The 13,912-nt window shown below is 41.5% G+C and overlaps 1 protein-coding gene across 1 annotated transcript in view; it reads left to right on the top strand.

The window, feature by feature from the left end:
* Positions 1–1,384: 1,384 nt before the first annotated feature.
* Positions 1,385–13,912, top strand: part of PGAP1 (post-GPI attachment to proteins inositol deacylase 1) — a 71,305-nt gene continuing 58,777 nt past the window's right edge. The window contains exons 1-2 of the mRNA XM_090268329.1: positions 1,385–1,604; positions 10,954–11,107. Of these exons, the coding sequence (XP_090124455.1) occupies positions 1,458–1,604; positions 10,954–11,107 (301 nt within the window). The 5' untranslated portion in view covers positions 1,385–1,457. The remainder of the gene's footprint in view (positions 1,605–10,953; positions 11,108–13,912) is intronic.

Genomic DNA, 13,912 nt, shown 5'->3' with positions numbered 1-13,912 from the left:
GTTCCCCACATGATTTGTCATATCTGGCACTAACTCCTCCCAAATCCCACCCCACATTTCAGGTGCTCTCACATCTGAATATCAGGGTGTTACGATATACTGTAAACTCCCTTTTAGTTTTAAAATTCTTTGTATCAAAGCGAAATTTCCTCTGTACAGAAAAAATACCAGAAAATCAGTCACAGTGAAATGCAATTCAGTCAGTGCCAAAAATAATTCTAAGGAGAATTTTGGAGTTCACACGCGCGCGAACACACACAAACACACACACACACACCCCATCTGCTCTTGGGTCAGCTTTGAAGAGTGATAACATGTTTTGTTTTTGTTTTTTTCTTGTAACATTCCAGTGTTTTGGTGATGCTATACATGATTATGAATGGTTTTTGACCTACTTTTACCTCCTCCTTTGTACAAAACCAAACCGAAAGTCTTCAAAATGAATTAAGTCATTTGAGAGTCTGAGTACAAACTTGAACTAAAGTGCCTCTCTACGTTCATGTGGAACTAATTTCCCAAGAGGTGGAGGTTCTGGGGAGCAAGGCAGTCAGCGTGAAACTGATTACCGGATACCTGTTGGGGGCGTCAGTATTAATGGAAATTTTGGTAGCATTTTTTAAAAACTAACGACGGGTTTTGTGCCCCCGGCTTTCATCTTATACCAAGTACAGAATCTGTGGACCTGCTGGTGGCTTTTTATGAGCCGGTGCTTTTATGCTCTGTTACCTACGGGGCCGACGTCGGCGGTCGGAGGCGGGAGGTGGGGGCGGGGAGCCATTTGTTCCACGCTTCAACTCACTGGTCCTGACAGCTGTGAACGTGCTGGTACCGCTGGGAGAACCCAACTGCGAAGGCCTGAAGCTTTTCAAAATTGAACCAGAAGGGAGAGGTGTTCCCTACAGGACGACTCTGACGTCCCCTCTCCCCTCGCCGGGTCAGCTCACTATCATTAATCGCCTTCGGGTCTCCAGCTTAACCCACCCGACATCCACCCGCAGTCTTTCCCTCCCCTTGCCTCCAGGGCTCCTGCGGAGCGCTCCGCCCATTCTTCCCTGGTACCCCCGCCCCCCCAAACCCTCTCTAGTGTCCTCTCTCCCTCTACATTCCCTCCAGCTTGCCTCTCATTGCCCTTCCCTGCCCCCTTCTTCCTTTTTCCTTTCCCTGCCCCTCCCCTTTTCCCTCTTATCCTCCAGCCCACCCCGCTTTTGGCTTTTTCCTCTACGCCCGCATTGTCGGGCCAGCTGCAATCGCCGCCTCCTCTCTCCCAGGGAGAGGCCGGGCGGAAGGCGCAGCGGGCCGGCTGCACGCAGGCGCACTGTGCGGCGGGCGCGCGCGGAGGCTGGGCGTCCGCGCAAGCGCGCGCCGCTCGGGCTGGGCTCGGGCTCGGGCTGCCTGGAGCCTTCGGCTCGCTCAGTCAGGGCTTGGGGCCCCGCGGCGGCGGTGGCAGCGGCAGCACGATGTTTCTTCACTCTGTCAACCTCTGGAACCTGGCGTTTTATGCCTTCATGATCTTCATGGCCACCCTAGGGCTGTGGGACGTCTTCTTCGGCTTCGAGGAGAACAAGTGCAGTATGAGCTACATGTTTGAGTACCCGGAGTATCAGGTGAGGTTCCGCCCTCTCCTCACCTGGGCGCTCCGAGATTCAGGCCCTTCCTAACTGGCCCGTCTATGGGTTTCCTCTGCCGTGGCTCCCCGCTCCCCTCCGACCCCCTTATCCCAACCTCGCCTGTTTTTTTTCCGTCCCGGAATATTGCAGAACCCCATTACTCCCCTCACCTGCCCTTTGTGTCCTTTCTGTACGGGGGGATGTTTCCTAGATGGTTCCCCGAGCATCCTCCTGTGTCCACTCGCAATTGTTGCCCTGTCCCTCTGCTAGATTCTAAATGCTATGCACAGGCTTTTCAGACTGGTCGCGCCCAACCCCCTTCATCCCCAGAGACGCAATCTCAGCCCCTCTCCCTAAATCCAAACCCCATCTTTCCCGTGTTCCTACCTTAACAGGTGCCCCTGGACCCTCCTTTGCTTCCCACGCGTCTAAATTCTCCTCCTCTCGCCCAGGAATGTACAAGTCAGCTCTTGCTTTTGTAGAAAGGGACCGAGCTTCTGCAGAGTGTGCATTGGCTGGGTAGTTTCCAGGGCTGCCTTAGAGACTCCAGGCTTTTACGTCTGTGTGAAAGGCTAACCTGATGAGTAATTAAATGGAAAACTATTGAGGTTCTCTCCGGTAAAGATTTTGCGGAGTCTCCCCTTTTGTGGGTTATGGGTCCGTGCGTGTGCGTGCACTCCTCTGTTTATGCGTGTCGTCTCTTACCAATTGCGCTAAAAATCTATTTCGTGGTGTTTTGTTTTTCTTACTATGTTTGCTATTTAAGAGAGACACGGCCCTCTGTCTCTCTCCCTCTGCCCCCACCTCTCCCGTTCCATTTTGAACATTTTCAATCACAGTTGCTTCATCAATTCAGCATAGGAGAATCTAGAATTTCATTCATAACCAGCTGTAAAAAGAGGTTGTGGCAAACCACACAATTGTCCGAAGATATTTCTCCCGAATGATTCTTTTATTTCTAAATGTATCTCCTAATTACTAAATACATATTAGCATAGCTCCCTACGTAAGATGTACATGCACTGTGATACATATGGATACAATGTATTTGTGGTATACTTTTAAAACCATAGCAGATTTTTTCTTTTAGGTGAAGGATGCCGATTGTGCTTGCTTCTGGGTACAGGTCATTATGGAGGAGCATATCTGATTATGCTGCTATTATTTAGATCTCAAAACTACTTAAGGTTTAAATTGCTGATGAACTTCCTTTCCCATGGGCAAAATCCTAGTTTGGATTTTATTTGTTTTGAAATTCTTACCTTTGTTTTGCATCAATGTTTATAAGGGGGTGGAAGCATTTGATAACAAATGTTATAGGAGATTTTAATGTTACTGTTGTCTCTTACTTTCTAAGCAAATATGCTGGTTTATTTTTATCAGAGTATGTATAGTTAAATATTTGGGCTTCTAGTTTAGATTTTTAAAAACTGGATAAAGCCATTTTAATCAATCACCTTTGATTTTTCTATGGTTTAATAATTAGGAAACTCTAGATTGAACAGTAGACTGAAATAGGTTACTTTAATTTTGTACTGCTTTTAAGAGTTTGGTTCAAATAAAATTATTTTGTAACAATGTATTAATTCCCACTTATTTTTAGATTGCCTATAATTATTGAAGCTATCTTAATATTTGCAGTAGTAGAAATGGCTTAGTGTTGGGAACAAAGCATATGGACCTCAGAGATGCGTTTTGTGCCTCATAAGAATGACTAGAAAGACACCAGAAAATTACTGTAGCTAATGCAAGAACTATTTGGCATTTTTCCTGTTGTTGTGTCTGTATTTACTTATTTTGATTCAAATCGCCCTTTTGAGGTTTTACATTCTGTTAATAATTTGTTAGTACAATAATAATTGTGGTGGCAGGAGTTTTTTGATCCATGTTTTTGGGTAGATTTTTATTTTTTGATGTAAAAAGCTATGTTAATTCACTACAGTATTTATATTTGACTCTTAGCCCTAGGTCTTGTTATTTTACAAATAAGTTAAAACTTGCCTACAGAAATGAGTCATTTTAAATGTAGTGAGGTTTATGAATAACTGAGGTCATTTTATTAAGAAACTATGGTTTTTAATAAATAAAAGTGTTCTAAATTTATTTTATATATGCTCACCTTTAATTATATTTTATAGTAACCTCTCTAATTGTTCATAGGTTGCTATCCATTAGATGGAATATCCTAGTTGTTGGGTTTTCTTCTCTTAGAGGAAATGAACAATAGTTGAAACATACTCAATTTTATTTTCCATTAAAAAAATAAAAGATGTGACAGGAATTTGAAGTTCTTGGTAAAGATGAAGTTTTGAATTTAAAACTGTTTGATTACCTCTATTCATTCTCTACCTTTTAGTTTTCCTAGGGTCTCTTATTGAGAGTTAACTGAATATCTTATCAACCTCCCAGACAAAATACACATTATTTTTTAAAGCTTCTTGCCTTATGACAGCAAGGCAGAGCTTTCAAATACATAGTAGCAAACCGTTTTGGGCAAATTGTAGAATTGGAGAAGAAACATCTGCATTGTTTTTTCCATTAGAGTAATTTATTTGCCTGTCTTCAGATATGTGATCTAACAGTTGCTCTTTTGAAAGATGTTGGGAAATACAAATCACATATTTTGTTATTAAGTCTGATGTTTATTTAGCAGATCATTTATTGAGTGAGTATGTATCAGGTATATTCCAGGTACTAATTATGAGTGAGAGAGAATTACAGATGAATCAGACCTTGTGCCTTTAATTTATGTCTTTATAATACAATGAGGGAAAACAAGAATGGAATGGATAGTTCAAATGTGCTAAATGGTATAATTTCACTGTTAGAGAGTGTGTACAAGGCTCTTCACAGAGGGGAGCATTTAGGTTTGTCTTGGTAGTCAAAGGCTGTAGAAAAGAGGTAGTGAATTGGGCCATGGAGGGTAGGTACCATAGTTCATAAAGTGCAGAAACAAGAAAATTGCAGGAACAAAGAATAGCATTTGTGAATAAAGAAGGTACCAGGATACATTGCATAGGCAGTATGTATAGTATGTAACTCTATGTAAAAAGGAGAAAATAACCTATAAACATGTTTTCTTGTATGTGCATACGTAAAACATTTCTGCAAGCACAAACTGCTGACATTAGTTGCCTTCTGTGTAGGAAACTGGGTGGCTAAAGGACCACAGGTATGAGAGAGCCTATTGAGTGTATATCCTATTGAATCTTGAATTTTGAGACATATTAAAAATATATGTTAAAACCTGGCCTATGTAAGTTATAAGAAAGTAGGAAGAATAATTAGAGTCAGATTTTAAAGGACATTTCTCTAAGCCTTTATCATTTCTACATGCAGTGAAGAAACACATAGGTAGGTGTATGTTTTAACAAGGTATTCTTGACAGCAGTATGGACTATAGATGGTAGCAGGGAGATTATTACATGGAGAGACACTGGTCTGAAAGATTCAGTTGTCCCTAGGTCTTTTTATCAAGCTGGAGTCCTCTGGAGGATTCTTAAGGGAGGGGTGGGCAAAGGGCTGAGAGCTAGTTCTTCATGAGAACTTAAAAGCTGCATTAAGCCCTAGCTGGTGTGGCTCAGTGGATTGAGTGCTGGCGTACAAACCAAAAGGTCACTGGTTCGATTCTCAGTCAGGGCACATGCCTGGCTTGCAGGCCAGGTCCCCAGTTGGGGGTGTTTGAGAGGCAATCAATTGCAATTTCTCTCCATTGTTTCTCTCTCCCTTGCCAATTCTCTAAAAATAAATAAATAAAATCTTTAAAAAGGAAACAAAAGCTGCATTCATTTTTATCAAAATAATTTTTTTCTTTTTGTTTTTTGTTTTTGCATTTTAAAATCACAATTAAAAGATATATAATAAAATAAAGACTTTAGTTTCTTAAATCAGTATTTTTCTAGCACTTGGGGATTTGTTAGAATTTTTGTCTTTTGAAGGGGCTCTAGGTTAGAGATGAGAAGAACCTGTACTAAGGCAGAGTCAAGAGAGAACGAGCAATAGGGGCATGATGTGTGGAGATAATATTTAAGTGTAAAGGTAATGATCTTAATTAGAGGTCTTTTTTAAGGGGTAGGGGTGCTCATTTAATATGATCTATATAAAGTAATCAGTTTAAAATATATCAGATTCCTGTTGCTGTGTTTTGTTTTTCCAAATCTCTTGACCCTCTTCTGTTTTTTCATCAGCATACTTTGTGTGTGCCTATACCTTTTCTGTCCTCAATCTGATCGATACCCTTCCTGTTTCTTCCTACCACTTACTCCCAACTTTAACTCTGTCTGGAAATGCACTTTTGTTATTTGCCTACAGCTCTCAATTTTGTTTTTTGGTTCTACCTCCTTTTTTAAATCTCTACTTTTTGCTACTCCATATTATATGCATTCATAGTTTTAACAGTATACACTTTCTCACTACAAAATTTCTCTCATAATAGCATATTATGAAATACATCAAATCTATTCGTTTGTTTGTTTTTCTGTCTCCAGAAGATTAAATATTTATTTTTGGATATATTTATAGTTTCTTTTTTTCTGAGTTAATTTTCAACTAGTTCAATACTTTGTTTAGCTACTGATTTAAAAAGAATGATTTAATATGCATGTACTACTATTCTATCTCAAATGGTTTAAATTGGGAAGAATTCTCTCATGGTTTCTTTTTGCTTAATTTGTACGTAAAGAAACAAGATATTGTGTCATTTTCATTTTTCATTATATACAGTGCATAATCAATATCAACTAATTTGAGTTAAGGTGCATCTGCATATATAAAGCAAATAGTGGGGTTTGTATTTCTCTATTTTGATTATTTGAGGAGATAAAAAGCTGCTAGTATCTTACACAGTAAGCTCACACTCTAAAGGTGTTTTCATGATGCTATTGGTCCAGGTTGTTTATGGTAATATCTTCAAAGGAATATCCAGGAATGTGTATGAATAATCAGAATTCTGGTTTTTTACAACAGTGATTTTTCAGTAGTCATTACCATTTACAGTTTAAAAGTGCATTCAGTAGTTGAAATTTTTATCAAGCATATGTGTAGCACTGCTAGATCATTAAATCTATTGATGCCACTTAAATAAAATCTACTGTTCAAAGTACCTGGTTTCATTTTTAATGGTTTCTCTCATTGAAAAAGGAGCAGAAGCGTTTATATACTATACTGCTACTTTTATGGATGCTGACCTTTGGGGATGATATTAAGACCTAATTTATATTTTGTTGAAAAAAAATGTATGTGAATTACTGGCTCATTTGTTATGCAAAAATATGAATTGCAGAGTAGTTTAAGGATTGCTGACGAACTATGCACTTTGTTCATGTAAACTGAAATGATGCTAATTCATTGAAATGTTATGGAGAGAAGAGTGTACAAGTCTTGAAGAAGGCATGGCTATAAGGTTCAGATTAATTTGTTAAGCGCATTGTAGGTCAAAGCATACTACACTGAGAGGTCAGAAAGCTGCATTATAAGACAAACTTGCTTTCTGTTGAATGATGTAACAGCTGGAATATGTAGTTGGCCCCGAGTAGAAGGAAAGACATGAAAAAACAGTTTAAAATAGCAAAAAAGAATTGATTTGATAATGGAAAGCTTTTGTCACTTCCAAGTGTAAATGATACTGATACTAAATTAAATGTATTTTCAGTCGTATTAACATGTAAGTTGGTGATTCTACCAGTGTTTTTCTGTTGTCAATGGCTATTTGAGTACTTTGTATTTATTAGAATTTCATGTCCCATTTTATGCTTTCACGAAGACTGCATGGTTCAAAAATTATGTAATTTAAGACTGTCTCCCTATGAATAAACTAAAAGTAGAACTTGTGCATTAAGTGCAGTTTTATCATCACTAATATTTTTAAATATATTTTACTGATTATGCTGTGCAGTTGTCCCAATTTTTTTCCCTTTGCCCCATTCTGCCTAGTACCCCCTTTCCCTCTAGCAATCCCTCCACCCTTAGTTCATGTCTATGAGTTGTACATGTAAGTTCTTTGACTTCTCCCTTTCCTATACTATTCTTAACATCTCCCTGTCTATTTTGTTCCTACCAATTATGCTTCTTGATCCCTGTGTTACCGAGCAAAGGGGGTTCGTTCACATGGCACCTTGGTGTAAGACCCAACAATTAGTGTTGAGAAAAACAGGTCTTTATTTACAATATTCCAACCTGGGAGCGGTGGGACTTGGAGCACTCCTGCTCAGAGCCATGTTTTCCCTGAGACCCAGCACTTCCATTGCTCCCCTAAAGGCTATAAACCAAAACCAAGCCCAATAGTTCCCTATTCCTTACCTGTCAGCTCTCTCCTTTCAGGATCTGGGGTATGTTATCATCAGCCTCCAGCTAATGGTCCAGGAAAGCATGTGCCATATTACACTGGATCATGGCGAAGTCCAGGAAAGGCTCAAGTCCTAAGAGAGTGTCCTCTCCACTTGTCCTGAGTTCCAAAGGTCCAGGTAGAGTCCAGGACTGCAAGGCAGATTCCTTGGTGACTTCAGAGACAGCTGGAGCAGGCACAATCAAAGCAGCAGCATGCCTGCTTTCTTACTAGCCCAGGCTGCATGGCCAGATCCTGACTACAAACCGCATGACTACTACTTCTCACATGGCTGCTACAACCTGCTGATTCATCATGCACCTCTAACATGCTCCTTCCACTGTGTTTCTCATGGTGGATGGTGGGGCCCTTCATTCTTTCAAACAGCATGGCCCCCTTCCTTATGTCTGGCTCCTTCTGGCTCTCTCCTTCAGGAAAGGCTCAGCTGTCTCCTTGTCATGATACACAAAGAATCTTAAACAGTATCATCCACTCTTTTACCAGACCTAGCTACCACCCTGCCATAGACATGCAAAGTACCTTTAAAGCTGTACTATCTCCTTCCTCCCATCCCCAAAACTATGGGCCGTGGCGAATTTGGGGATGGCCCTCTGTTACACCTGCACCATTTTCCCCTCTTTCCCCCTTCCCTGTCCCAGCTGATAACCCTCCAAATGATCCTCATACCTATGACTATTCCTGTTTTGATTATTTGCTTAGTTTGTTTTTGTTTTTATTTTTTAGATTCAGTTGTTGATAGTTGTGAGTTTGTTATCATTTTAATGTTCATAGAGTTGATCTTCTTTTTATTAAAAAAGTCCCTTTAACATTTCATATAATAATGGCTTGGTGATAATGAACTCCCTTTAGCTTTACCTTGTCAGGGAAGTTCTTTATCTGCCCTTCCATTCTAAATGATAGCTTTGCTGGATAGGCTAATCTAGGTAGGTCCTGGCTTTTCATTACTTTGAGTACTTCTTGCCAGCTCCTTCTTGCCTGCAAAGTTTCTTTTGAGAAATCAGCTGACTGTTTTATGGGAACTCCTTTGTAGTTAACTGTCTTCTTTTCTCTTGCTGCTTTTAAGATTCTCTCTTTATGTTTAACCTTCTGCATTTTAATTATGATGTATCTTGATGTGGTCCTTGTTAGGTTCAGCCGAGTGAGAGAAGAAACAACAGGAGAACAGGCGATGAGAATTATTTGGCCAGCTGGAAACAGTTGGGCTGAGACCAAAGTAATATCAGCCCTAGTAGCAGCAAAGTGAGGATTTTTAAGGGGTGGGAGAGTTGGTGGGATTTTCAAAAGTCCAGGTGACGCTAGTGATAGAGAAATAGGCTCTGAGAACAGGGAGGTTGCTAAAATCCTGTCAACAGAAAAAGATATCTTTTTGAAACAGGATAATCACAGGGCATAGGCAGTTACTGGCATCAGCAGTTACTGGGGGCGACATATTTATTGGGGGCTTGCTGATATTAGATCTGAATTCCCAGAATCCAGGTCTTATGCCTCAGATTCCTCTTTGGGTCCAACTTCATTGGGACACTCTGCGCTTCCTGGACCTGTATATGTATTTCCTTCACGAAGTTAGGGAAGTTTTTCAAATACATTTTCAATTTCTTGCTCTTCCTCCTCTTCTTCTGGCACCCCTTTGATTTGGATCTTGGTACATTTAAAGTTGTCCAAGAGGTTCCTAATCCTCTCATTTTTTTCCATTTTTTCTTCTTCTTTATGTCCCAGGCGAATATTTATTTCTTCCTTTTGTTCAAAATTGTTGATTTGAATCTCAGCTTCCTTCCCATCACTGTTGGTTTCTATATATTTTTCTTCATTTCCCTTTGTATAACCTTCACTTCTTCCTTTATTTTGTGGCCGTACTCAATCATTTCTCTGAGCATCCTGATGACCAGTGTTTTGAACTCTGCGTCTTATAGGTTGGCTATATCTGTTTCATTTAGTTCTTTTTCTGGGATTTTGTTCTGTTCTTTCATTTGGGCCATATTTCTTTGCCTCCTCAATTTGGCTGCCTCCTTGTGTTTATTTCTGTGTATTAAGTAGACCTGCCTCCTTGTCTTGGTAGTGTGGCCAAATGTAGTATGTGTTCTGTAGGGTCCAGTGGCACTTACCTTCCCTTTCACCCAAGCTGAGTATTCGAGATGCTCCCTTTGTGTTGGCTGAGTACACCCTCCTCTTGTAGTTGAGCTTTGGTTGTTGTTGGCAGGTCAATGGGAGGGATTTTTCCAGGCCAGTCAGCTGCAAGGACTGGCTGTGACTACCGACCACCAACCTCCGCCTTCTTTGGAAGATCAGCTGTGCAGGGGCAGGGTGGTGGTGCTCCTACATGGTCTGTAGCTGTCCACTGGGTGTGTTGGCCCTGGGGTTTCCTGGGTGGTGTAGGCCAAGGTCATCCCCCTTCTATGTTTTATCCTGGGCACCGTGCCTGAGCTTTAAAGCAATCTGAGATGGCTGCTACTTGTGATGGGCTTGGAGATACCCAGGCAAAGCCAAGCTGTGAATCTAAGCTGTTTACTGGTAGTGCAGGTCTGGAGCTCACTGAGACCAGCTGTTGCTTGTTTGATAGGATTTAGGAAATTGTGAAGCATGAGCCAAGACCAGCCATTCATATGGAAAAGCAGCGTGAGTAGGCCCATAAGTTGGGTGCGGCAGAGTCTCTGGGGATCTCCAAGGTGGGTCAATCAGTGTTAACTAGGTAGATGGAGTCTCAGATATGGCATCAGCTTGCCATCTCAGTCTCTATGGATGTGGTTTCTTTAATTCCATAGTTGTCAGCCTTCCATTCAACTCAAATTCTGACAGTTCTGGCTGATGGTTGTTCTATATTTTAGTAGTAATTTTGATGTGGTTGTGTGAAGAGGCAAGCCGCATCTGCCTATGCTGCTATCTTGACTTCATCAGTATTATTTTTTTATTGCACTATTTGTATAATTCAGAATTGGGTATGGTGTCGTTCAATTGTATTAAAGTAATATCACATTTTTAATTTTATTTATTTACTTTTTGCTGTAGAAAATAGAACTGCCAAAGAAATTGGCAAAACGCTATCCTGCATATGAATTATATCTTTATGGAGAAGGATCTTATGCTGAAGAACACAAAATTCTCCCTTTAACGGGTATTCCAGTTCTCTTTCTTCCTGGTAATGCTGGAAGTTACAAGCAAGGTAAGTCTCAGAAGTATATTTTGAAAGTTATAAAATGCAGCTGAAGAATTTAACAGATACATACTCTTTGTTAAGTATTGTGCTAGGCATATTGGAAATGTAAAATGTATGATGTTTTGCCTAGAAAAATAGATGTGGGGAGTACATAGAAAAGAATATTGAAGACCACTTTGCAAAAAGTAAGAAGGAGAAAAAGAAAATGGAGTGGGGTGGGATAAATAGATAATATAGGGATTCAGGAATCAGTAGAAGAAAGAGACTTCTATTGGAAATGGAGGGGAGATCCAAGATGGCGGAGGAGTAAGTGGAAGCTACACTAACCTCCTCCCAGGACCAGTCTGGATTTACAACTTAATTTTGGAGAAATCATCTGGAATAACCAACGGAACACTAGCTGGAAAGAAGTCTTATAACCACGGAGAGACAGAAAAGGCCGCTACATCACAACGTGACCGGTAGGGAGTGCGGAGACGCGGAAGGGCTGGCTGGGCTCACACGGGTGGCTGCTGAAGGGACTGAGAAACAGCTCAGCAGCCGGGGATTCCCCCTGAGAAGGGCAGGGTCTAAACCCCCAGCTGGGCTTCCCAGCCTACAGCGACAGAGTGGAAAGTAAAATAGTATCAGCTGTGAAAAGCGAAAAGCCACAGGCTTTCTTGCTAGCCGGAGAGAAACAGCAGGAAATGGAGGATGCAGAGCACAGAACCTGAAGCATTGATTAGAGAAGTAAATCAGCGGTATTTGTTATGCTGAACAAGAGAGGAGATTACTTTCTTTCTTTCAGAGCTATTTAAGTTAGAGAGATCTAGACTTCCAGTAAATGCTGTGCTTTGCCTCCTCCTGTGACCACATCAAAATTACAACTAAATTATAGAACAACCACTCTTGAGAACCACCTGAATACTAGCTGAACAGAACTCCTGTAACTAAGGATATAAAGAAGAAGCCACATTGAGACTGGTAGGAAGGGGTGGGGATTTGAAACAGACTGGTCCCACACCCATGTATGGCAGTTAAGAATTGGGAGGGATATCTCAGCTGCAGAGGTTCATACTGAGGAGCAAGGGGTCCCAGCCCCACTCCCAGGCTCCCCAGCCCAGGGTACCAATTGCCATAAAAAGGAGTTCCCACAACAGCTAGCTATGAAAATCAGCAGGGGACTCGGTTCAGGTGAGACAGAAGGTTGTTGTAGGGCCCAAGCATGGATTCTCTTGCTCTCAAACACTTGCGGTAAGCTCTACAGGAAGGACAGAAGCTCAAAAAGCACCATGCTCAAAAACACACAGAATGGATCTGAATCGTCTGATTGCAGGGTGTGAAATGGAGTGGTACCTCTCTCCTGGACTCAAGGCAGGGGGACCGAAGGCAGGCACCATTGTTTCTTTGTTGAGCTCTCCATTTACCCAGCCTGCTGGTGCATGTTGGCACCAAGTCTGAGTCTCCATCAGCCTGGCTAACAGTGCTCCCTGAATATTCTCTGAAACCTGAGGCACCCAATTCACTTGCCCATACCAACCCTCTTTCAGAGGCTAATCTATACAAGGAGCTGGCCTGGGCCTAAACTGCAGACTTTTCTAAAATCTCATAGGTCCACAAACCCCAAACAACCAGCAGCTGGCTTTATCATGCCCTGTACCTCTCACTAAGTATTCCTAGGCACTGCACTACTGGCATCTGTCCTTGGTTCATGGCATAACTGTTCCCTGGCACCTCCAAGCCTAGCACAGTCAGCTATCAACCTCAGATCACATTATAGCTCCTAGCAGGTGGTCCTGGGCCAGACACAAGCAGCAAATGACCTTGGCCTGCAACAGAACCCCTCTCCAGAGGCCTCAAAACCAACACACTTGGTGGCTAGCTTCAGACTACACCAAAGCACCACCCAATTAACTCCACAAATGACACACCCAAAGGGTGGATTTGACAGACAGCCGAGCCCCACTAAAGCGAGTTCCTCAGCCCCCAAACAACAACTTGCTTCTGTAGTCATGGCCACGCTTCACAGCCATTCAGCTGGCAGGTCAGTCCCACACACAGACATGACAGTAGCAATCAAGGCTCAACTACAGTAGGAAGGCACACACAGCTCACACAAGAGACACCCTTGGAGTGTCTGGCTCAGGTGAATAGGGAGACTGCACTACTGGGCCCCATAGGACACCTACTCTATAAGGCCACTCTGCCAAAACTGGGAGATGTAACAGATCTACTGAGAAATAAACATGGGAGGCAGCTAAAATGAGGAAATAAAAGAAAATGTCCTATATGAAAGAATGGGACAAAACCGCAGAAAAAAAACTAAACAATATGGAGGCAAGCAATTTTCCAGATGCAGGGTTTGAAACAGTGGTTAAAAGGATGCTAAAGGAACTTCGTGAGGGCCTCGGCAGCATAAAAAAGATGCATTCAGAAACAAAGGATACACTAATTGAAATAAGGAACAATCTATATGGAAACAACAGAAGAGCAGATGAAGCTGAGAATCAAATTAATGAATGGAACATAAGGAAGCAAAAAAAAAAAAAAAAAAAAACCCAACCAATGAGAACAAGAAGAAAAAAGAACCCCAAAATACAGAGATAGTGTAAGCAGACTCTGGGCCAATTTCAAGTGTTCCAACATTTGCATCATAGGGGTGCCCAAAGGAGAAGACAAAGAGCAAGAAATTGGAAATCTGTCTGGAAAAATAATGAAAGAAAACTTCCCTAATTTGGTGAAGGAAAGACATACGAGTCCAGAGAATCCTAAACCAGATGGACACAAAGAAGCCCACATCCTAATTAAAATGACGAAGGTTAAAGATAAGGA

Source organism: Furipterus horrens, unplaced genomic scaffold (genome assembly GCF_987537825.1).
Source record: "Furipterus horrens unplaced genomic scaffold, mFurHor1.1.pri manual_scaffold_1, whole genome shotgun sequence".
NCBI classification, from domain to species: Eukaryota; Metazoa; Chordata; class Mammalia; order Chiroptera; family Furipteridae; genus Furipterus; species Furipterus horrens.
Note: the sequence above shows the minus strand (reverse complement) of the source record. Positions and strands in the feature narration are given on the sequence as shown.